This window comes from Nomia melanderi, chromosome 3 (genome assembly GCF_051020985.1).
Source record: "Nomia melanderi isolate GNS246 chromosome 3, iyNomMela1, whole genome shotgun sequence".
In the NCBI taxonomy this organism is placed as follows: domain Eukaryota; kingdom Metazoa; phylum Arthropoda; class Insecta; order Hymenoptera; family Halictidae; genus Nomia; species Nomia melanderi.
In genome coordinates, this window is record NC_135001.1 from 7,241,338 (window position 1) to 7,265,125 (window position 23,788).

General features: G+C 39.1%; 1 protein-coding gene and 1 long non-coding RNA gene across 8 annotated transcripts in view; one reads left to right on the forward strand and one right to left on the reverse strand.

The window, feature by feature from the left end:
• spri (Src homology 2 domain-containing protein sprint) overlaps positions 1–23,788 on the reverse strand; it is a 310,137-nt gene that overhangs the window by 199,759 nt on the left and 86,590 nt on the right. For 5 of the 7 annotated variants that reach the window (XM_076365610.1, XM_031984934.2, XM_031984944.2 and 2 more), the window contains one exon: positions 11,847–12,107. In XM_076365610.1, the coding sequence (XP_076221725.1) occupies positions 11,847–11,927 (81 nt within the window). In that variant the 5' untranslated portion in view covers positions 11,928–12,107. Of the gene's footprint in view, positions 1–5,764; positions 5,883–11,846; positions 12,108–23,466; positions 23,616–23,788 lie in introns of those variants that run through there. The other 2 variants (XM_031984981.2, XM_031984924.2) reach the window with 2 other exon arrangements.
• Positions 16,832–18,669, forward strand: LOC143174353 (uncharacterized). Its single transcript, XR_012998195.1, has 3 exons — positions 16,832–17,089; positions 17,561–17,876; positions 17,970–18,669. It is a non-coding gene; the product is annotated as an uncharacterized LOC143174353 (long non-coding RNA).

Here is a 23,788-nt window from a genome sequence, read left to right on the forward strand (position 1 = left end):
GGGTCTGTTATACTAAATTTTTAGAGGGAATGAAGCTTTATTTCAGTTCTTTGGTTGATAGTATTGTGTGGGTGTGAGTGGGAATGTTGGATACTTTTTGTTATCGAGGTATATCGCGATTAAATGTTTTTGGTGAGCAATTTCTGATAAAATGGAGACTTAGAAAATAGAAGGCAATCTTTGTATGTTCTTCTTGAATGGTAATTATAAGTGATGTTACAATTGAAGGAGTTTTACCTATGTTTATTTGATCTTTCTTCAAACTTTACAAATTTTACAGATTCCATAAATTTTTCAAATTTCACAAATTTTCCAAGCTTCCCGAATGTCTTAAAATTCAGCCACCTAATTCTTCGACGTTCTATATAACTACATATACTACAGTGTAGACGGAACTCTCATTAACATGAACTTCTACGTTCCAAAAAATTCTCCGCGTCGAAAGCAGTGGGCATTCGACATTTTCGAGAAAGCTGACGCGTGTCACCTCGCAATATAGATCAACGGAGGCGATAACTGGCTTCGCGTCTTTATCGAACACCGGGGATCTATCGGAGCGCATTTGTATGCACCGCGCGTGCAACCGCGCTTCGACTCCGTTGTTTTCGCCGGGCAATGTTTATGGCAGGGGCATGCGGAGACAGCGACAGGGGGACGAAAGGGGGACAGAGAGCCGGGGGAAGGGGTGCGACAACGATTAGGCGCCGCAAACGACAATTAAACGGGCCCTGGTGCCTGCAGCTCGTTACCGTAATGGACGATGCACGCACATAATGCACCCGGCCGACAAATGAACCTCGAGTACGCGTCCGGCCAGCGACGTGCGTATCGCGCAAAAGTCGAATGTCCACTGCCGCCGTAAGAATTCGTTTAATAGGGACAGGAAGCGAGCCACGTACCGGGTGTGCCGGCGAAAAATCGCGACGGACGCGAGTTGAAAGGAACGACTTCGAAAACTGTAATTTCAAAATTAAATGTTCATTAACCCCTTAACGCACAGTTTTTTTTAAAAAAACCGGCCAAAAAAAATCAATTTTGATATACTGCGTTTTTGTTCCATGGAAAAAGGCTATATTTTATTCTTGAATAAATAAGTGTTATAGCTTACAATCCCGTGTAAATGATAAATATCAGTAAAACGACTTTTTTTCTTTGCTTTCGCATTGTCACTTTCACAGTTTGGCCTATTTAACGCGCTCGAATTAACTCAAGCGTGCAAGTTAAGGGATTAAGATATCAATTAGTTTGAAGATTTGTTTAAGAGATTCATTCTTGAGAGCGAATCGCACGATCATCTTGGAAACTGAAGTATCGTCTTGGCAACTATAGTGTTACTTCGATGATTGGAGTATCGCTTTGAAAGGTAGAGTATTGTTTTGGGAACTGCAGTGTCGCTTTGAGAACTACAGTATCTCTTTGGTAATTACAGTATCTATTTCGAAACCACAGTATTCCCTTGGGAACTACAGTATCGTCTTGATAACTACAGCAGCTCCTTGGTAACTATAGTTCTGAGCTGCAATAAAAACAGAAATTCATCTACTTCAAGATCTAATTGATATCTAGTTCGCTTATCGAAAAATAGTTCACAAAATGTCTTAAAGGGCAACAAAGAACAATGAATACTAATAATTCAAGTTAATTTAACTTCTAACTTTGAATAGAATTCCACATTGAAGAAATATTAATTATCCTCACCCTACAAACTCCAAGAAGACGTCTATCTTGTCTCTATTCTCGGCAGCGGTGACCGCCTCGCTATCAGCTCACGGTTGACCCCGGTTCTCAAACATGCAACAAGGCGAACCTCGCCAACTTGCAGCTTCCAATAAATCGTCAAAACAACGAAACGCTGCAGCAATGGAACGTTACGCCGAATAATGTCCCATTGTCTCTAGGAAGACAATTCAACAACAAAGAAAAAGTAGGGGGTTGATGACATCCTTCCGGATCGCGGGCTCTGTTTCTCACGAAAAAAACACGGAGACACTCTGTCCAAACACTCCGATTCGGTAGCGGAAAGGCAACCTGGCCAGAGGCATTGCCCGAGGGCCACTCGACAAACACAATAAAATCCCGAAACAAAACGCAACAACTCACCCCCTCTACCGTTCAGTCGCGACAAAGGAACGTCAGTTGGCCGTTCCCAGCGTCGACTATAATTTCCTTCTTTTTTTTTTCTTTATTCTTTACTTTCACCCGCTGGTCGAAACTATCGACACACACGATGTGCAACGACAGCTGCATTACCTCTCTCTCTCTTTCCTTCATTTCCTTGCTCTTTCTCTTTTTCTCATTTACGCCCTTTCTCTGCGTTCCGTTCACAACCCTCATTTTATTCTCTTTCTCTCTCTCTCTCTCTCTTTTATTCTCTCCTTTTTCACCCTCTCTCTCTTCCTTTCTTCTATTCTGTTGCTCTTCCTCATTCACCCTTTTCCTCTTTCCCTCCTTCAATATCTTACTCTTTCCCATCCACGCACCCTCTCTCTCTATTTTAATCCCTAGCTTCCTCTCATTCACACCGCCTCAGTCTGTCTCTTCTCGTCTCCCTTCCTCCCTTTCTCCCTGGATCAGGAATGTTACGTATTTCCCGTGCACACCATATATTTACCAGGCTCCCTGTGTACCCAGGAACGCCGACCAGAAAACGCGGGGATGATAAGGCGACGCTGGAAGAAGTTTACAGTATCTTTACGCGCCAGTCAGCAGGAAAAGACACCTCACCGGGAAAAGAAGGGTTCAATGCACTCTACACGTTCGACGAATCCGTGAAAACCCGCGGGTGGAATTGTCGATCGTTGCACCGTGATTTATATACGCTCTCAGCGAATTTAATTTTAGACAGGATACTAGGAGACCTATCGTTCCGTCACTCGTTAAAATTATCGGGATCGGTAATATTAGCCTGATCAGTGGACTGTTTTTACGTAAATGGCAAACTCTTTGTAGAATCCTTCGAAGAGAACTGTAGAAAAACGAACAAATTATGTATAACGCTGATACCTTACCTGGCAGAAGTTGTTGAATCTCGGAAACGGCAGATGGTAGTCAAAAATTGATAAATAAAATCGTCGATATTTCTATAACGAGGCTCGAATTACTTTAATATTCTTTTTTATAACTCTTGAAGCGATATCCACGAGTTTTCTGTCGATGAATGGTTAAATGTAGAGGCTGACGGTTTCGTCTTTATAGTGTTACAGCAGCCGTGTATCGAGTTTTATATTGATAATGCTTTTTCCGATAAATTCCTAAGTTCGAATATCGGACGGCGAACGAGCGCGACGCATGCATAAAATTTCACAGTCGGCCGAGTGCACGGCGGCACTTTCGAGTTTGACACACTGTTTCCGACACTCGATCTCGTCACGTGGTGCACGGTTATCGGGAAAGGTAACGCTTTCGTGCCGGTGACGCAGGTGAGTGAACTGAACTTTAACACGAATGGCCGCGTGTACTCTCTCGTAGGTACCTGGGAATCGATACGTGCCACCGACCCACACCGTTCAATTTCCATAGCAACATTTGACCCAAACAAACATGATTTCGCGGCCACTTCTGACCGGCGGCTGTCGAAAGTGAGACGAAACGGGGGCTTAGGTGGTGCCATCAGGAACTGGGGAACCAGTGCGAAAGAGACTGGTGTATAGAAAACGTTCTCAACCAGCAGTCATTTTCTCATTTTTCAAAATAACTGAAAAATCGTGCCCTATCATCGAATATGGTCTACTTTTATTTATAGGTGGGCACAATGATCTACTTTTCATATTTCAGTCTCCTCGCACTAGATTCCGCAGCTGACATTGTTCCGTTATACGTGAAATCAGATAATGTAGAAGGATCCTACCGCTTTATATGTTTAGGTACTACTAATATCAGGAAACAGAAGAAAACCCTTTGAAAATAGATAAACAATAAACATCAAGTAATATTATCAAAATATTCAACTCAGTTTTAATGTCATTCGTTTAGGTATCTAAGATTTTGAAAGAAAATTCATACAACGAGAAAAAACAAAGAAATTAGTGAAAACGAAGCAAAACTTAGGTTATGTCACTTTAATTTAGTTTGAGTTAAGTTAGTTGCTAATAGAGTTGAGTTAAGTGCCAAAGGAAATATGCATGTGTAATCTACAGTAACGATTAACATTATATTTGCCAGGTTACTTAAATATCACACCACTTTTTTATATAGACTTGGACATTAATCTTTTTGGTAACGTATTGAACAAATCGAATTTTATTCGATATATATAATCGTAATATAATCTTGACTTTCGAGTTTCTACTTTATTAACACTTAGGCGATCGCCTAAAAAGAACTACAACTACAACCTCCTCCATTATCTTCAACTGAACTCATTCAATGAATTCAGTTAGAAACTGTGTTTTGTAAAAACAAGAACCGTACTTGATGAATTGCAAATAATCCCATTTCAGGACTTACTAAATAACAAACGAAAAGATAAACAGAATAAAAGGCAATACATTGCTAAGTGAAAAGTGGGAGATCTCCCCATTCGGTTGGCTAAGTGTTAAGACAACTGTTTCGACTGAAGATTCGACGAGTGTTTGGCAGTCAGTTAAGGTAGCTTCCGCAAACTATGATAAAGAATATACGGTGTACCAGAAACTTCTATCCGATAATGTCATCTCAACTTCAAAGATATATCATCTTACAGAAATGAAATCCACAAATTACCATCACGCCGAGTTCATTAGCAATAACGATCACTGTATCCAGTAAATATTAATAAATCCACGAAACATGTACTATCGTCATTAATCGAGAAACGTCCAGAACTTTCCAATAAACCTAACATTATACAGTCCCGGGGAAAAGTGTTCTCGCAACATTTCACCCCGGGGGTTGCCCGACTTTTAGCGGCACGCGCACCCTTCCAAATAATTTAGCATCGTTTTAACCTGATTGAACGAAGGATTTATCGGCGCGTTCGCCGGTTTCGCGAGCGCTCCTCGTTCATCCCCCGACCTCCGCGGCGTCCGACTTTTTCCACGTGGATGGACCGGCCCGACGAGGATAGAGACCCGGCAGCAGCCACCGCCGCCGCCGCCGCCGCTGAAACTTTAACGCTACCGACCGCCGCTCTCTTTTCCTCTTCCTCTGGTTTTTTTTTTCATTCCCCTCTTTTTATTCCCATGGTTATCGATGGAGCCGCGACCAAGAGCACAGCGATCGCGAGATGCGAGCCGCTCGAGTGTAGCCACCCGCGGATCGATCCTACGGAGAAGAGGATTCAACGGGTTCGTCGACCCGTTCCCGACGATCGAGTAAAAATAAATGCGAACCCGCGATTTTATGGACAGGTGTCTCCTCTCTCGGCTGACTTTTTAAGCACCGAGATCGAGGAACGCATCTCTTGGAAGAGTGGCGTGGAGTTATTATTTGGTTCGCGTCGCTTGGTGTTCAGATCGTTTTGTTGTTACTCGTTTTGGGAAGGGAGGCTCTTCGTTTATATGGTTTTCTGTGATATTTAATAAATAATATCATAGACATATGATAATGATGAGGTGCGAATGGAAAAATTAAGCAGTGTTGTGGTGTATATAAATATGTGAAAATAATGAATTATGTTTGTGAAAAGAAAGGGGATGATCGATTTCCTTCTAGAGAAACCAGATTGAGAGAGCGATGTACTCGACAAGGTTCTCAGCGACGAGCGGTCGTTTAATCCGATGATTAATTCAATTAACAACGACTGCGCCGATCGACTTTCGCACTTCACGAGATCACCGGACGGTACCTTAAGCTCCATTTGCATACTGGTTGATCCTCCGTCAAGCGGCGGAAGCCGACCTCGTCCTTGGAAGTACTCGCTTCCATCTCGTCTATCTACTGGGTGGCGTGAAGTGATTTTTCGCCTTGAATATAAATAAATTGAGATGAAAATTATATGGCACGTCGGGAATTAATCGATGTCAATTTACATTTATTGAACCCGGTATAAAAAAAAACCAATTTTCAAACGTTAAATGGTTCAAAGTTTCAAATTTTCAAATTTTCAGTTTTTCGGTTTTCCAGTTTTTCAGTTTTTCAGTTTTTCAGTTTTTCAAATGTTCTAACATTTAAAGCTACAAATCTACAAATCCACAAATCTATAAATTTTCAAGTCCTCAAATCTTCAAGTCTTCAAGTTTTCAAATTTTCAAGTTTTCAAGTTTTCAAGTTATAAAATTTTCAAGTTTTCAATTTTTCAAGTTCTCAGATTTTCAATTCCTCAAGTTCTCGAACTTTCAAATGTTCAAATTTGCAGATTTCAAATGTTCACGTTAAAAGAGAAAAGAAATTTCTAAAAACGATATGATCTTTTCTGAGTAGTTCAGCTTTATAGCTGTCGAGTTTTGATTAACCTTGCGTTTTATCATTTTTCCGGGATTGTTATATATTCTGAATGTATAAAAATCCGCGGACCGTTGACTACAAAAACTTACAAAAAGATTTCGCGTGCACATACGTGTCAAATCGATAGCGACCTCTCCAGGGTTAATGGGAATCGCTTGCCCACGCCGTAAAGAAAATTTTCTCGGATTGGAGGGGACGCGTGGGTCACTTCTGCCTCGCCTACGCTCGTTTTTTCGAGTCGTTTCATGGTCACGCTTCCGAGTATTCTCGGAAATTGCTCGTCGGATCTGGCCAGACATTCTGGTTTTCGTCTTGTCTGGTAAATCCTTTCTAGTTTCGATTCAGAGATTCGCATGCACAGTTTATAGAAAAATTTTGTCATAAGCATCCTTCGGATATTTTACATTTATAGGAAATTAAATTATCCACAATCGAAGACATTAGAATGTTTGCTAAAATTGAACGAGAAGTTACTTTTTCAGTGAATTTAGTGAATAGAATTCTTTCTCGAGACAATGAATCAACATATTTCTAAATATTTGTGAAGAACATGAAGAATCCTTAATGAATTTTATAGAACAAGGGGTTAATGAACAATTTTACTATAAAATTTTGCTAATGATAAGATAATGTAATTCAGTGACAAATTATACATTTGTAATTTATGTGTATTTAGATCACTTTGAGGATGTGCTCATCGGACACTATCGAGTTGTTAGAGGTTAATAGAACTTTAAATAGGACTAAACTTTTGAACGCAGTTACGGTTTACCCATGCCTGAAAGGGTTCGGCTAATTGCAACCAAAGATGTCGTTCGACGGGGTAAACCAAGAGGATAGAAAGTGTATCGACAGTTGTCCGACAGGAAACTTTCTAGACATCGGAACTGTGTCTGCGAGGATGCGGCTGAATCGATCAGCCGTTGGGTGTCGAAGAACCATTGTTTCGAGATCCGTATTGTCGGAACTTTTAATCACGGGATACTTGTCTCGCGCGTTTTCTTCCCTTTTTCATTGCTAGTCAGTACAATGGGGAATTTTTCCTGTTGTAGTATTCGTTCGCTGAACCTTCCTTTTAATTTTCTGTAATTTACACTTGACAATATTCTAACAGAAAAATGCATAAGCGTTTCATTTTGTGGTTAATAGTTTCAAGGTTAGTTACGAAGATTTTCAATTATTTCAATTTACCGGTTTTTTATAATGTTTGGCATCTTGAAACTTTGAAACTTTGAAAATTTGGAGATCTAGAACTTTTAAAGTTTGGTATTTTAGAATTTTAGAACTTTGGAACTTTGGAAATTTGGAGATTTAAAACTTTGAAAATTTGATATTTCAGAATTTTAGAATTTTAGAATTTTGGAATTTTGGAATTTTGGAATTTTGGAATTTTGGAACTTTGGAACTTTGGAACTTTGGAACTTTGGAACTTTGGAACTTTGGAACTTTGGAACTTTGAAAATTTGGTATTTCAGAATTTTAAAATTTTGGAATTTTGGAATTTTGGAACTTTGGAACTTTGGAACTTTGAAACTTTGAAACTTTGAAACTTTGAAACTTTGAAACTTTGGAACTTTGGAACTTTGGAACTTCGAAAATTCGAAAATTAAAACATTCGTAACCTTAGAATTTTGCAACTCCGTAAAAGTTTAAAAACTTGAAAAACTAGATAAGTGCAGACAAACATTTTAGTCGCGAACATATGGATTAACAAGAAAGACGCGAGTCTCCTGTCGCCCGTGTTAGATCATCGTCCTCCCGTTTTGTTCTTTTTAGTGGGCCTCGAGCCGCGTTTTTCGCGACTCTTTTTCGTTATTGAACGAGCTGCACCACGGCCGGAATTTTATAAACGACAGGGAAATATCGTCGAACGGCCGGGGTGGCCCTCGAGGTATGCGAAGGGGCAAAAAGTGAAGTATCGTCGTGGCTGCGGGGTCGACAGGAGAAACGCCAAGTCGGCGGGATCCCGTTTAATGCAAATTTTCTCATGCGCCGCGGCGATATCTCGCGCCGTTTCCAGAATTAATGCTCCACGGTGTTTCCTTTTCATTTCCGGGCACGCGCCCCCGCCGATTTTCGAAATGTGATGGATCACCGAAATTCCGAGTAGACCCCTCGTAATCGCTTTTGTTTCTACATATACCAGGGACACATTTTCTTCCGGTGACATTTATTTAATCTCCTTCTTCTATGTATTCACGATGAAAAATTTAAACCGCGTTCTTTTTCTAGCGAATTTTGCTACTCATTCAATCCCTTGAACAATTATAAGTAAATGTTATGAAAGGAAAATGAGTTTCAATTAAATTCATTTTATTTGTAATAAGTGTGGATAGGTATTTATCAATAGCATTATCGAAAATTACTGTTTACTCTCTATCAACTGACATGAAAGTAAAATTTCACCCCTCACGAATTTTCTTTTATTCTTTCCTTTACCAATACATAATATCTAACAAGTAATAAATATTGCAATAATAGTATAATATTCTATTCTAAATATATTTACATATTTTTATTCCGAACGTAATTTATATATTTCCATTCTAAACGCAGCTTCCCCAAAACAGTCTATAAACAAACAACAATTTCCACATAAACCCAGATCTCTCCCAGTCAATCTTTCTCAGAATACGAGGAATGATGCAGAAACCAGCACGAACGTAAAAATTCGACGTTACACGAGCCATCAATTCTCAAATCATCTTCTAAACATCACTTCCACCAATTTCACTCTCAGCGGAGCTGCTGTCTGCGGCGTAGTCTCGAAGAAAAAGGTCCAACAGTGAGTTTCACGAGGCATTCTTATCTCCTTTCGAATAACTTCTGATACGAGGATCCGAGAGAGCAACCCTTGTCCTTATCGCGAGGAGATGTCCACGGAAATCGCGGCGCAACAACCGGCCATTTGCGACCGGCAATCCGACGGACGCGAAAGAAACCGTCGCCGACGTGTGCTCGACAACGTCGACGTCGCTGGAACGACGCTCGTAAACGCGACACAAGGGGATGGGGCCCAGTGAGCAGAAAGTGACGTCATACGTCACTGGAGACAACCGGGAGAAGAATTTTTGGCGACGGAAAATGAACAGCGGGCTATCCTTATGACTGTATCTTTTTTTTTAGTAGAAAATAGGAGATATCACAGACATTCTTTTCTTAGAATAAGGAACAGAAGATTTAGTTGTTTGGGATGAAATACCTTTATGGGGACTGTACGTGCTTTTTAGGAGAAAATAGAAAATGCATCATACATTTATTCTGTAATAAGGAAAAGGAGATTTAGTTGTTTCACGAAAAATTGAAGAGACTTGTAACGTTTGTTATTAAATGTAATGAACTACACGATATGATATATGTAACAGTTTAAAAGATTGTATTTAAAATGAATCTAATTCTTTGAGATTTTTCGCAGGAATGAGCGAAACTTTAGTGAATACGATAAATTGCGAATTTCGAATTTCATTGAGAAGAAATTGAATGGAAATTAAAAATTTGATTAAGTACGAATATAATAAACTAAGAACTTTTTTTTATAGTCATTTCGCTTTTCACGGGAATGTAAGAAGTTGCAAGAAAATTGAAAGAGAGCAGAAAGGTGGATACTTTGGTACGTTAATAAATATTTAAGTATATATTTCATAGACACGTGTATTTTATAACAAACGATATTCTAAAAAGAATTTCTTCGTTACAGAACACTTCACAGTAATCTTCTTCCTCGTTTTCGTTTCCTCTCGCCCTTCGCGTTATTATCGCAGCAGCTTTGATTATCCACGCGTGTTTTCCCTTCGCCCTGGCCCCCGTTGCCGTCGCGCGACGTCGATTCATATTCGTCTACGCGTCTACGAGCGCGGAATTTAAATCGACGAGCGACGCTCGGATTCACCGGGAATTCATTTCTTATCGGGGTGATCCGATGGGGACGCAGTGCCGTTCTGATTCATGGCGTCGTTCCCCAGTCGCGTGTTACCTTCTGATAGATTTTCATGTTGCAACAAAAAATTTTCTTCTGGCGTACCGTGTCGTTTCAATCCCTTAACGCGAAATTTACGTTCGCAGTTTCGTAACGTGTTCAATCGCTCGGAACGAAGTTACTTGATTTGTTCTTTTGCTTATTGCAAATGTTTCTTTCGTTTCCCGTAGTTTCGATGGTCGGTATCGCTTCGTTTAAGTTCGGTGAATTCGATTTCGAATTTATTATTACGTTAGTCGTATGTTTGCTAAAATGATTAACTAAACAGAAAGGAGTATAAAAATACAAGTGAAAAATTAAATTGATCAAGTGTTTCGCTATTGAAATTTGAAGATCTCAAATTTGGAATTCGCTTTGACCCGTAAATATGGCGGATACGTGCTTAATGCGAATAAGAATCCATCCTAATAGCTTTACATATTTATGAAATTTTGTTAATTAAAGAAGAGAAATAAAATTCTGAATATTTTACAAGTTTGAATATTTTCGAAAGAGAAAAACAATGAAAATTTGATGAATTCGCGATTTACTGAAAGAAGAGGGAAACGAAGAACGTATAAATTCTTATGGTTTGTGCCGGTTTCTGAAGTTTCATTGATAGATTTCGATCAAACAGATTAAGATAGAAACATGATTTCAGAACAACGGTTACGAGACTCGTTTAATTGGTCAGAATTGGATGAGCAGCGAGGAAATGGCAGCGCGAGGCGTTCTCAGAACGATTGACGGAATTGCGCAGGGCAAGTTGGCAAGTAAAATCCAATTATTGGGAACGTGTCTTGACGGACATATCCCGACCACGAAACATACAGTTGTTTCGTCTTGCTGGCTGCTTACCTCTAACTACACATAATCTCGTTACGTCCATGCAATAATTTACCTAATTACGTTTACCCGGAACATGGTATCTGCGTTTCTAGTTGAAAAGTGACTCACTGTTTCTTTGCCTGCTATCGTTTATACGAATTTAATGTGCCACTTTCGAGCAAAATCTTTATTTCTTCTTGAATAATTCGTTTTTGACAATGAAGGTTTAATGTTGCGTTACAAGTGATAGGTCATTCAGTTATTAACGATTCTACTTGATAATTTATAATCACCGATCAATTCAATCGGGCTAGAATCTTCTTACTATTGATATTCAAAGTTTGAAAGTTTGAAAGTTTCGAAGTTTCGAAGTTTCGAAGTTTCGAAGTTCCGAAGTTTCAAAGCTTCAAAGTACCGAAATTTCAAAATTTTCAAGTTCCAAATTTTACAACTTTAAAATTGTCAAAGTTTCAAAGATGCCAAATTACAATATTACATAATTTTAATACTATAAAATTTCAATACTACAAAATTTCATTTATTCAATACTTTGAAATGTTGAAACATTAAAATTAAAAGTGTCAAAGTGTCAAAGTGTCAATGTTTCAAACTTTCAAACTTTCAAACTTTTAAACTTCCAAGGTTTCAAAATTTTAACATTACAGAATTTCAATGTTCAAAACTTCTAAACGTTACTCACCATCAGGTAGCTGGAAGCATTGCTGCTGGTCGATTCCCTCTTGCGCGGAGACCCGAAGTCCCTCTGTATCAGCGACGTCATCTTTTTGTCATATTAGTCATCGAGCACAAACACCGCGACGTAAAAGAGCGATAATTTATTAAAGAAACCCGAGAGACCTCTAATTAACCCGGACCTAATAACCGACCGCGAGCTGCGCTTTTATCACTGACCACGAAAAAGAAACTCCTCGACGATCGTCACGCAGCACAAGCACTGTATCTGGAACAGGACACGAAAACGCTAATTAGATTTAGTACAAAGCAGTTGCTTGTTAGCTGGAAATTGAACCGCAGAGAAATTAACCTCTTCGGGTATAACGATGCTCATATGTGCATTTAATGTTCGTTTCATATTAAGCTTCAGTATGACCATGAATGTGATAGTTATTTTTTCAATATGTTCACAATTATCTTGATTCTCTCCTTTTTTGTTAAAATCTCCGGTGTAAACATTTCGCGCGGTTTACATACACGAGTTTAATCAACGACTAATTCAACAGTCGATGTAAACTCTTCGCGCAACCCTCTTCTGCGAAATTAAGAACTCGATAATCTGTAGTGACTAACAGTAATACTAATTTTAAAACATCAGAGTTATTAATGAATAAATAATTAATTTTTCATTAACATCTTAATTCAAATTATATATAAAAATACACCTATAAGTTTGAGAAAAAAATTTAAGAAATACAAAAAACTAATAATTATACAAGTATTATAACACACTACCCCTATTATAAGTTTCAATTAGATCTATTTCAAACAAAACAGTTCGTCATTCGTTCAAACTTAAACACCGAATAAAAAGATTACATAATTTGTCAGACGAGCCCAATGACGATTAATACCGCAATAAGATCAATTATTCGGCAGACAAAGTTGCCAGGGCACGAGGAGAAAATAAATAAATAAATAAATAAATAAATATTATTCAACACTGTCTCTATTATAAGTCTCAATTAGATTTATTCCAAACGAGACAGTTCATCATTCGTTCAAACTTAAACACCGAATAAAAAGATCGCATAATTTGTCGGACGAACCCAACGACGATTAATACCGCAATAAGATCAATCATTCGGCAGACAAAGTTGTCGGAGCACGAGGAGAAAATAAATACATAAATATTGTTGCGCACTCGACGGTTCATTACTCGACCCTTTCCGCCGTGTAGCAAACTTGTTCAACGGGCGCAATCAATGCCTCGGCCAGGGAGCAGTCTCCGGGACCCTTTTCATCATGGGGACCACGGGCAAATTTTCTCCCGTCGAATTTTGGCAGTAATTTGCGGCGATATTTCATCGGTTTCACGTGGCAGGCTCTCTGCGCCGCCTCCCACCACCGCCGGCCGAGGGATTTAAATCGTAAGCTCCGCTAAAGCGTCGGCTTACGGCGTCGCCGTTAAACTGCACGGCCCTCGAACCTTGTTTCAGGATCTTCGGATTTACGAGCCTGGATTAAACCCCGGTTTGAATATGGTTGGAAAGACACCGCGAGAAATTGCGCGGCCGGAACGTTATTTAACGGCGACCTCTGCCGACGCCGCCCTTTATCACGTTGGCTGCCACGGTGGTCAGTGATGATCGGAACTTCCAAATTGCTGGAGAATAGTTACGATAAAAAACTTCATTTTAGGTAAAAATATTTAGTAATATAAATAGCTAGATCATAGCGTAATATGACAACTGGAATACGAAATCATTAACCCCTTGCCGTACAATGACGAGTGAGACTCGGGATGAAGATTTCTAGATTAATTTAATAATAAATGTTGTTCGTGACCCACGGAAAGCAAACAACTGTTTTGCTATTATCAATGTATTGTCTTCCAATGAAATTTCCACTTGAAGTAGAATGAACGATTTTGTTGCATTTCTTGCAAATTGTCGATAGTAAAATAGTATATGAGCTCAATGGCGAAAGTAAATAGTACGCCAAGGGGTTAAAACGATCGTTCCTCTCGACGTCCGAAGAAATCGAGTGGAGAACGGACCTTTTAACTCTGTGTACTCCAGAAGTGTTTCACTGGGAATACTCAACATTTTCTAGCGAGCTACAGACGACATTTTTTGAAACTTGACGAGACGTCGCACAAATCGGAGAACAATCAATAGATGCACTATGGAGTTCTATAGAGTTTCTATAAAGACAGTTCGAAAAGTCAATTTGACTGCTCGGTAGTTGTAGAGTTAATATTTCGCTAGAAATTCTGAACATTTTCTAATTAGACAAAGACGATGTTCTTTGAAATTAACTCAAAGAGAAGTCGCAAGTGAATCAAGAAACAAAGCTTTCTTATCCCAATATTTCACACGCCGATACACTGTTCAATATTAAATATCAAATTTTATAGTTTTACTGCATCAAAGCAAGTGGTGACTGAGTCACCTCTCGAAAGGGTTAACACGTTCATCGCTACGGTGATCACCGATGACCGAAGTTTCCAAAGTGCTTGGAGACAATTATACGAAGGAAACTGATGTCGAATCAAGATATTTAATAGCACGAGTAACTAAATAATAGTGTAACTCAAGAACTATGTTACCAGACTATTAACTCTTAACGAACCAATGCCGCCGTATAAGCATGCCAGTTACTTACTGGGTGCAATGCCCAGAAAATGAAACAATCATTTTATTATTTTTATCTACTGTTATCGTTGTAATATTTACGATTAACACATTAAGTATCGTGTTAGCACTTCTGAGAATTTTCCGTTTGTTATCTATGTTATTTTCTGGCGGTAATTAAACTTGAAATATTTCCGATGCGTTAAAGATTAAGAACCGATTCCGATATCATTTGTCTTTGTTACGAAAGAAGAAGTAATATTATACAGAACGCTCAAGATTCTCGTGGCAGTGAACGAGTTAAAAGATGAAACCAATAGAAAACTGTATCGAGGATCACTATGATTCACGAGGTAAATCCTCGTTTCCCCGGATCATCAAATAGCGAGCCAACCGTTTTCTGCATCTATTTATCCGGTTATCTGTCCGGTGCACTCGGGTCGTTCAAGTTTGCTGAAATTTCACTTCCCGATCGCGTGCGCACGCGACAGGCGGCAAGAAAACCGAACGAACCAGCGAGTTTCGCGTTATCTGCCGTAATTTCGGCCGTTATCTGCCGGCAGATAGAAAGCGTCAAACTAGAGCGCAATAAATCCACCTTTATCTTAACGAGCCCTCGAGGAAACGATGTCGAAAATCGACGCGGAAATCCCTGCTTTACTGCGCCGCTCCGTGAAACCAATAAAAACTGTCTTTGTTAACGATACATCGAGTCCTATCGGCGAAAAAGTCGTCCTCCGACTTTTTCAAAACGAGTTTCGCGTTATTGACCTTTGCTCTATTACGACGAATGCGTATCCGGTGAAATGTTAATTCCAATTTTTACAGAGTATACGACACTTCGGCGGATTTTATAACGAAAAGCTCTACGGGCAGTCTAACGAGACGCGTAATTTATACCTGTAGCAGGACCTTTGCACACAGGAAATCACTTTTTATTCGATTCCAATGTCCGTAAATTAACGTTCTAATATCCACCGGTACAAACGTGTATATAAAATGACACGGGAATGGGGATTTGCATAGAAATCTAGAGTCTATTTATTAAATCTAACTCTGTCTCGACGAATGCGGCCATTTTTCTTCTGTTAATCGCCTTTCGTTCGTTTAGAGTTCTTGTCCGTTTATTCGGAATATTTATTCGTTTCTAATTCTCGTACACTTACTTGGGATATTTATGCGTTTCTAATTCTCGTACGCTTAGAATATCTATTCATTTTTAATTCTCGTACATTTATTCGAAGTACCCATTTATTTCTAATTCTCGCTCGTTTATTTAGAGTACCTATTCATTCCTAGTCCGCGTGTTTCGAATCAGCATTTATTCCTAATTTTCGTCCATCTATTTGCAATCCATCCATTTCGAATATCTATTCATTCCCAATTCTCATCCCTCCACTTAAAATATCCATTCATTCCCGATTTCCATCCGATCTGAAATACCCATGATAAATCAGGGAAATATATCCCACTCTTTCAAACAGAATTTTTACAATCATCATGAATATCATTAATACATAATAAAAAGAAGAATATTTAAATAAGTCTTCATACGAAATTCAGTACATCGCAAAGAAAAGAATTTCAAATATTTGACAATTTTAATAACATCTTGTCGCCCGGAATTATTCATTTCTAATTCTTATCCATCTGTTATACTTAACATTGAAACTTACTGCCAAAATGTTTATTTTACAAGTATCTAAATTACGAATCCGTTTTTGCGAAGGATCTCCGATTAAATCCGTGTATTTCCACAGCTACGAGGAGACCCTTCGAATCTCGACAGAAGTATTCTAATTTCTATGAAAAAACTAGAAATTGGTCACTCTAATTACTCGGTAGTTTTAGCGTTAAAACCTCCGTCGATCCCAACGTAGCACAGGAAAGCGCAAACCCCGTTCCAAAGGAAACGCGGAGAAGTAACGATCGAGCCCAGCAGCGGCGGTTCGAAACTGCATTCCTTATTCTGTTACCGTAATGGTAACGCAAGACGCGCAATAAAGGCGTATTACTGTCACGATTATTATTAAATATCCTGTTTCTCGTTCAACGACTCGATAAATGGCCGCGTCACCCCTCCTCCTCTCCCCCTATCGCCGTTTCCTTTTCCCGTCCGCGAATTCGAGTGAATTATTCATTCGGGCCCTTGCGCAAACCACGCTCGGTGTGTTAACATCGGCGCAGGCTCACGCTGCTGCTGCTGTTACTCTTACTGTTGCTGCTGCTGCTGCTCGCTTCTTGCGAGCTAGCGCAGCGCAGCGGTCGTCTGATGTCATCAGCGAAGATCGTTCGGACGATTTCGCAAGTCGATTTTAATCGAGACCAATCAGGGCAATGACTGCCGGCTACCGATGAACAGTCGACGCTAAACCGTTCCATGGGAACGCGTCCCCACGGGATCGTTCTAAAATTAATGTTCGCTCGCCAGGGAAACGCGGAAAAATACGGACCAGTGGGAAACGATCGAACGAACGGCACCCTGGAGACGATTTTACAAGCGAGACGGTTATAATTTGTGGAAACGAGCTGTGATCATTTTTTTCGGTATATTAACTCTTTCCGCTGCAACGGTCTTCTAACTGGAAATAGTCAATGTTTTCTGGTTGGAAGTAGAAGAGATCTTTTGAAGGTAATTTCACCTTGTTGGATTCTTCGGGTGCTTTTCGAATCAATTGTGTTCTCAGTTTTTTTTTTTTAATTGTTTCGTTTCTTCGAGCCTCTTGGATTTGGTCGCGTTTTGATTTTGTTGGAGAGAGTTTAAGTTTGAGCGTATTATAGGGAAATTTTGATTAAACTGTGTGCACCTATATTTTTTTCATACATTTTTGTATATTATATTAAGTAATGTTATATTTTTTAATATTTCGAGCGCATAGATGAATGAAGGAATAGGGGGGTTTAACTAGAAATCGTATGTAAATTAAGGAACTCAGATGTTTTGCTTTGTTTTATATATTGATGTACTATACAAAAAATAATGTTAAATACTAAGTTTGATAGGTTTGCCGTATAAAATGATGTGACGATTGAGAGGATTCTGGTTTGCGAAAACCTAACCTTTACTTGTTTATTGTTACATTTAAGTAAAGTAAATTAACAGTTTACAGCGACGATTACTAGAATATTATGTGGAAGATGCGAGGGAAGTAATTGTCATGGCGAATTAGAATAACTGAATGATTAATAGTTGTTGGAACGACCGATTGTGAGCGGGAATTATTGAAGTATTATCGGAAAGATGCGGAGGAAGTCATTAACACGGTATATTGAAATAACTGAACAGTTAACAGTTAGAATAACTGAACGGAAGTTATCAGAAGATTGTGGGAAAAATGCAAAAGAAGTCTTTAACATACAATATATCAGAGGAACTTAACGATGAAAAACAAGTTTCGACGTTGTAAAATGAACAAATTGTAACAACAAAGTGTATCAACTTTTTCAATGAAGTATTAAGTATATTCTGCAAGTTTTTGGTTGTTCTATAACTTCACATTGTTTCCTTACAGTTTTACAGTTTTATAATGTGTACCACCATCGACGATCATCTAGTTCTACGAAAAAAAAAAATATTTTCTCATGAAAATTGGCGTGTACTATCGTTCATAGCACGCTATGCTCGACGCATTAAATAAATAAACCAGACCGACGGCAAATGCAAATATCAACAGTGACGTAGCAGAACCGGCCTGGGGTCAAGGCACGCAATAAAGTCGATGGCTTGATTAAAACCTCGGACACTTCGATTGTCCGTTGCGAATTTCGACTGGGCGTTATGAATTTTCGATGGGACGCGGACGGTACATTTGCGTCGATCGTGCCAAAAAGTCCCACGAGGCAAAATCCCGGGGCGTATAACGAATGACACTCGGAATTATAGAGACCCATGGGTGGCATGATAATTTAATGCTAATCGACTTATAGAATTTATAGAAGGCGTTTATAAAATTTTGCGAAAAACTGTATAAAACTTTGAGAAGGTAGTGTATAGAATTTATAGAAAAAATGTCGAGAAAAAGTTTATAAAATCTTGAGAAAAAATGTATAGGATGTATAGAAAAAATTTATAGAAAGAATTTATAAAAGATTGAGAAAATATGTATAGAATTTATAGAAAGCATTTATAAAATTTTGCGAAAAACTTTATAAAACCTTGACAAGGAAATGTATAGAATTTATAGAAAAAATGTCGGGAAAAAGTTTATGAAATCTTGTGAAAAAAATGTATGGAAAGCATGTATACAATTTTGAGAAAATATATATAGAATTTATAGAAAAAGCTCAACTCACTACATACAGCGCAATAATTAATTCTAAGCGATTGAAATCCATTTAGAGACAGAAATAGAAAGAAAGATAGAAATCCATTTTCAAAATCCCTTTCTTTTAGTGACCCGAAGACCGTTGATTTCGATTACTTCTTTTTCTACGATAACAGAACGCAGCAGCGATACATTATCATTACAGAACAACATACCATCGCATTGTTATTTTACTTTGATTCGACTAGAACGCTCGCCGACTCGTAAAATCGAATTTCCCACGTCAGAAAGCCACCCCGGCGGGCGCCGAATTTCGTTAAATTCATGTTTAACGTGGTTTACCTTTATCCGTGGGCCACTCGATGCTCCCCGAACGAGCTTTTCGGCCTCTAAATTCAATTCATCGTCTACGGTGGATCGAACACGCGATGGGGGAACGGCGAGCGGCCCGACCCGGGCACCGTCTCGGCAAATTCTTGCGTGAAAATCTTGCCAACAATGCGGCGAATTATGGCCCGCACATGCGTTAAACGTCCGGGGATCGGCGCGGGCCGAATATAATTAAGGAGATATTAAATTCGCGGCGGGTGACTCGGTTCCTCCGTTTTAATCGCCGCATCGAGACGTTCCGAGCCGGTTGCAAACGACACGCGCGCGATTTTCAGGCACACGACGGTTAAACGAAGCGAACGCCGCTAGAGTTTTGTGATTTTTATTGGATGTGCAATTACCTAACTTATTTTATGGCTGAAAAATATTGGAAGACGACGCGTCTCATTTTCAAATAATTACCGTTACTTGGTATTTCGCGTTACACGAAATTTTGTGTTCACTGCTCGTAAATAGTCGATTCAATTATTATAGTTGAAGGACAAGAATGTTCCGGGAATAATTATATTTTCGAATTTGTAAATTCTGTTTGTATCTAATGTAATGGTTATTACTGTTGCTAAGAAAGTTAGTGGTAATATTACTATGCTATTATATTATATTTTCTATACTATATTTCATACTATATTTTCTATACTGTATCTTTCTATCTAATATATCTATATCTATATATTATAATAATATGTAACTCTCTAATATACTATATTTTACACTATATTTTTTACACTACATCATTATACCATAAACTATCACTATACAACGCAGCTCTTTCCCCAAACAACCAAACAAACACTTCTTTCTCTCAATCAAAACACTCCCTCCTTAACAATCCTCCAATTCAACGCAAACACCCGATAAGAAAGTAGACCCCCAAAGCGAGACGGCCCCAATTAACATAGAAGTCGAAAGTTTTCGAACGAGAAAACAAAAATGAAAATCATCTCCGCCCCGTCGAGTTGTCCCCATGGAAATGAGGCGAGAGGAAAATTCGCGGATCTTCCCCCGTCGCGCCAGAGGAGGGTGAAAATTGAACCATTCAAATAACTTTAAAACTCGCTGCGTCACACGGTCGCCACCGTCGTCGTCTTCGTCGTCGTCGACCCTCGCAGAAGACCGTCGACGACCAAAGTAAGAGACTAGGATTCAATTTCGGCCCTTTTAGCGTCCGTCCGCCATTAAGAATGAGACTCGACGCGGAAGTTTCGCCGAGACAGGGGCGGCTGGTTCATATTTTTCGTTATTGGGAACAAAGTCGCGTCACGATCGTAACGCTTGACAGGAAAATTGCGGGGCGAAGGAACGCTAGCGCTCGGATTTATCGCGTCTACGTCTGCCGGGAAAGCGAAGAGGGATTTCTGGCTCGGCGGAAGAGGCTTGAACGCAACCCTCTTCGAAGAACACGAGTTTCGGGATGTGCTCGAGGCGGGGGTATTAAATTGTAAACGATATGCGGAAACGTCTGTTCCCTTTTTTAAGCCTTGCGTTGCCAACCGAGATGGATACTCGCATATTATACAGACTACCTTTGTTTCAAGGGGTAAGACATTAATGATAATAATAATGGTAATGATGATAATAACAGCAAGAAGAAATTATTAACTCTTTGCACTCGGAAGCTTTTCACTAGAAACATTCGACACTTACAACTTTATTATATCAAATCAAATGGTGACTGAGAGTCTATTTTTCTACATTAACACTATCTGTTTCCATGAATTCCTTTATATAAAAAGTACTTGTACAAAACCTGAACAAGACTTGTACAACAGAATAAGTTGAACCCTAAGTGAATATAGCATCACTTACCGAGGAAACTTCAGAAACTGCATTTTTGTTTCGAAAAAATATTCACCCCATTCCAGGGACCACAGTTTTTGCGTGAAGTGGATGCGACTCGACGTCTAACGAGAGTTTAACAATTAATAAACAGAATAGCTTCGATCAAATGATCCTCTGAATATCTCGAACGTTTATGTTTACATAAAAAATAGCTAACCACTCATACACACTCCTATATATAAAAAAACACCAACTTTCATCGACAAATAGGTACAGCCCTAAATGTACATGGTATCACCCATCAAAGAATCTTACGAAAACACATTTCTCTGTCAAAAAAAAAAAAAATACCCACCCCATTCCAAGGACCACAGTTTTTGCGTAAAGTGGATGCGACTCGACGTCTACCGAGGGTTTAATAAAGCCGGGAGGAGCAGGTGTCACGGGCAAAACGTAAAAACGTCAAAAGTAATAAGCCTCGGAGGAGGGTGTTCGCCGGAAAAGCTGGCGCGCGACACCCCCCGCGCGCGTTCAGTTTCATTCCTCGAACAAAGCTGCAGACGATAGAACTGTCGATCAATCCCTCCCCGTCCGTGAACGTAATCTCGACATTTTTGCCTCGTTAGAAGTTCGTCGGCTGGGAGGGCTGAACGCGAATTCTCGAAACGATCGCCCCGGGGAGGCCGTGCTCGCGAAAGAAACCCAGACGCGGGTCATTGTGCCCACGAATGCGCGTTTAAATGGATTTCCATGCTCGATCGGAGCAAGAAATACGCGATCAACGCAACGAGGCGAAAGAGCGAATTCACTGGTGGGAGAATGTTTCGATCGGATGGATAGCTTGCGAATCAATCTTGTTATCGTATGGATGAAGGTGGTTCAACCCTTTGCACTCGGGAGTGTAGAGGCTCGGTCGCCATTTGCTTTGATACGGTAAAATGGTAAAATTCGATATTCGATATCATGTTCTGCGCAATGTAGCTGGAATATTGAGATAAAATAATTCTGCCTCTGGAGAGAAATTTGTACGTTTCTGTTTAACACTAAATGTACCGGCACTATTTGCATAGGTGCCAATTCATTGGTAGATTGTTGGCTACAAAATAAAGGTAAACGAGTTGAATGATATATTTCTTTTAGAAACAGAAACGAAAGGAAAGACGACGCTAGAGAAAGCGATTGACCGGATAATATAAGTATCGATGTAAAGTTGAATGGGCGAATGGAAACGGAGAATTTTGAATTAAATTTTAAAACCGTTCATTTGACTGGTCGCGGTACTAGTGTTAATGGAATCAACAATTTGATCAACGTTTCATTGATTCCTGTAATTTATTTAAGTGTGATCGATACAACTACTTTATTGTTAATAATTGATTAGGGGACGAAGAAATATTGATACTTATTCCATGTGTATGTGTGCTCAAGAGGTTAACGACTGATAATAGAGAAGTAATATTTGACTTATAATTGAAATAAATAAATAACACTTATTTTTGTCAAATCCAGTTGAAAATTTTCGTCACAAGTCCGACAGGGTATTGTGGATCGAGGGGTTAAAGTATAATGAATATATGTAGTAAAGATACTTACAACTTTGAGAATTTCATGTTTCTAGATTTTCTGGAATTCTTCTGGAAATTTTGTCAGTGAGTTTTGTCTATCGAATGATGTAAATTCTCTGCGAGAGTTACGAATGAAACTTGTAGACCATTAAATTCGTATTTATTTTAAGAAAAAGAAAAAAAAATGAAGTGTTACAATTTTTACAAGAAATACATATTAATTACGTTAAACATTCGATAATTCTACGGTTAAATAACGTTTCAGAGTAGATTTTTCAAGTTTGTAAGCCAAGAAACGCTCAAACCGTCTCGTGAACGCGGGAAAAGGGTACGCCGGAATCACGATCCTCGATCGCCGTATAAAATTAGCTTAAATTGGCCCAACGGTCCGGCCCGCATGCCCGTATGCCCCCTCGACCGGAGGCGAACCTTGACACGCGTCTCTTCTTCGCTCCATTCACGCCGCTTTCGGAAAATCTTTAAGAGAAACTTTGACGAAGAGTGAAAGTATCCGACACGAGGAACCTTTCCCTCGAAGGCCATCAATAATTTAGCCTTTCATTCGCCCGTAGTTACCCCGACCACATTCAATAATTCACTTTTAATCTGTTTTGCGCTTAAATAAATAATTAACGCAAAAGGAAAGTTCACTGCTGACGGAGTTGCCATTAAAAATTCTTTCAAATATTTTAACCTTCTAATGGAGAGATCGAAAAGATTTGAAAAAAACAACGGCAGTTTGGTCAATTATTCATGAAAATGAGATTTTTCATACAATTAAACGATGCAATGTGTTAAAAACAATATGTATATAACTGTAAAACTTGAATTCGTAACTTAACCCAATTACAATTCATTACAGCACCATCATTATCATTATAGCTATTGCTGTACTAAATGTTGCAATAACTTCCATACTATCTATTACATCTACTTATTATACATATTACAATTATTCACTATCACAGCTATTCATTAAGAAACACGAAACTACACGATAAACAACATACCTGTTTACATACAATATCCGTTTATAACTTCGCAACGCAATCTTGACAAACTTCATACAAAACGTCTTTCCTCTATTCATATACAAATCAACATCTCACGCTTCATCCATCTAAATTCCTGACGCCCCATATAAACAAACAAAACCAACCAACAAACAAGAAAGGGAGGAAAAAAGAACACGATCTACGGTTAATGCACAGTGGCCGTCGCGACAAGCCGCGAAATTGCTCTGTTTGGCTCCCGCGGCTCCCGAAGCGTCGATGTAAATTACCATTAATGAAATGAAACGTAACGGTGCAGCGTCTAAATTGAGGCAATACG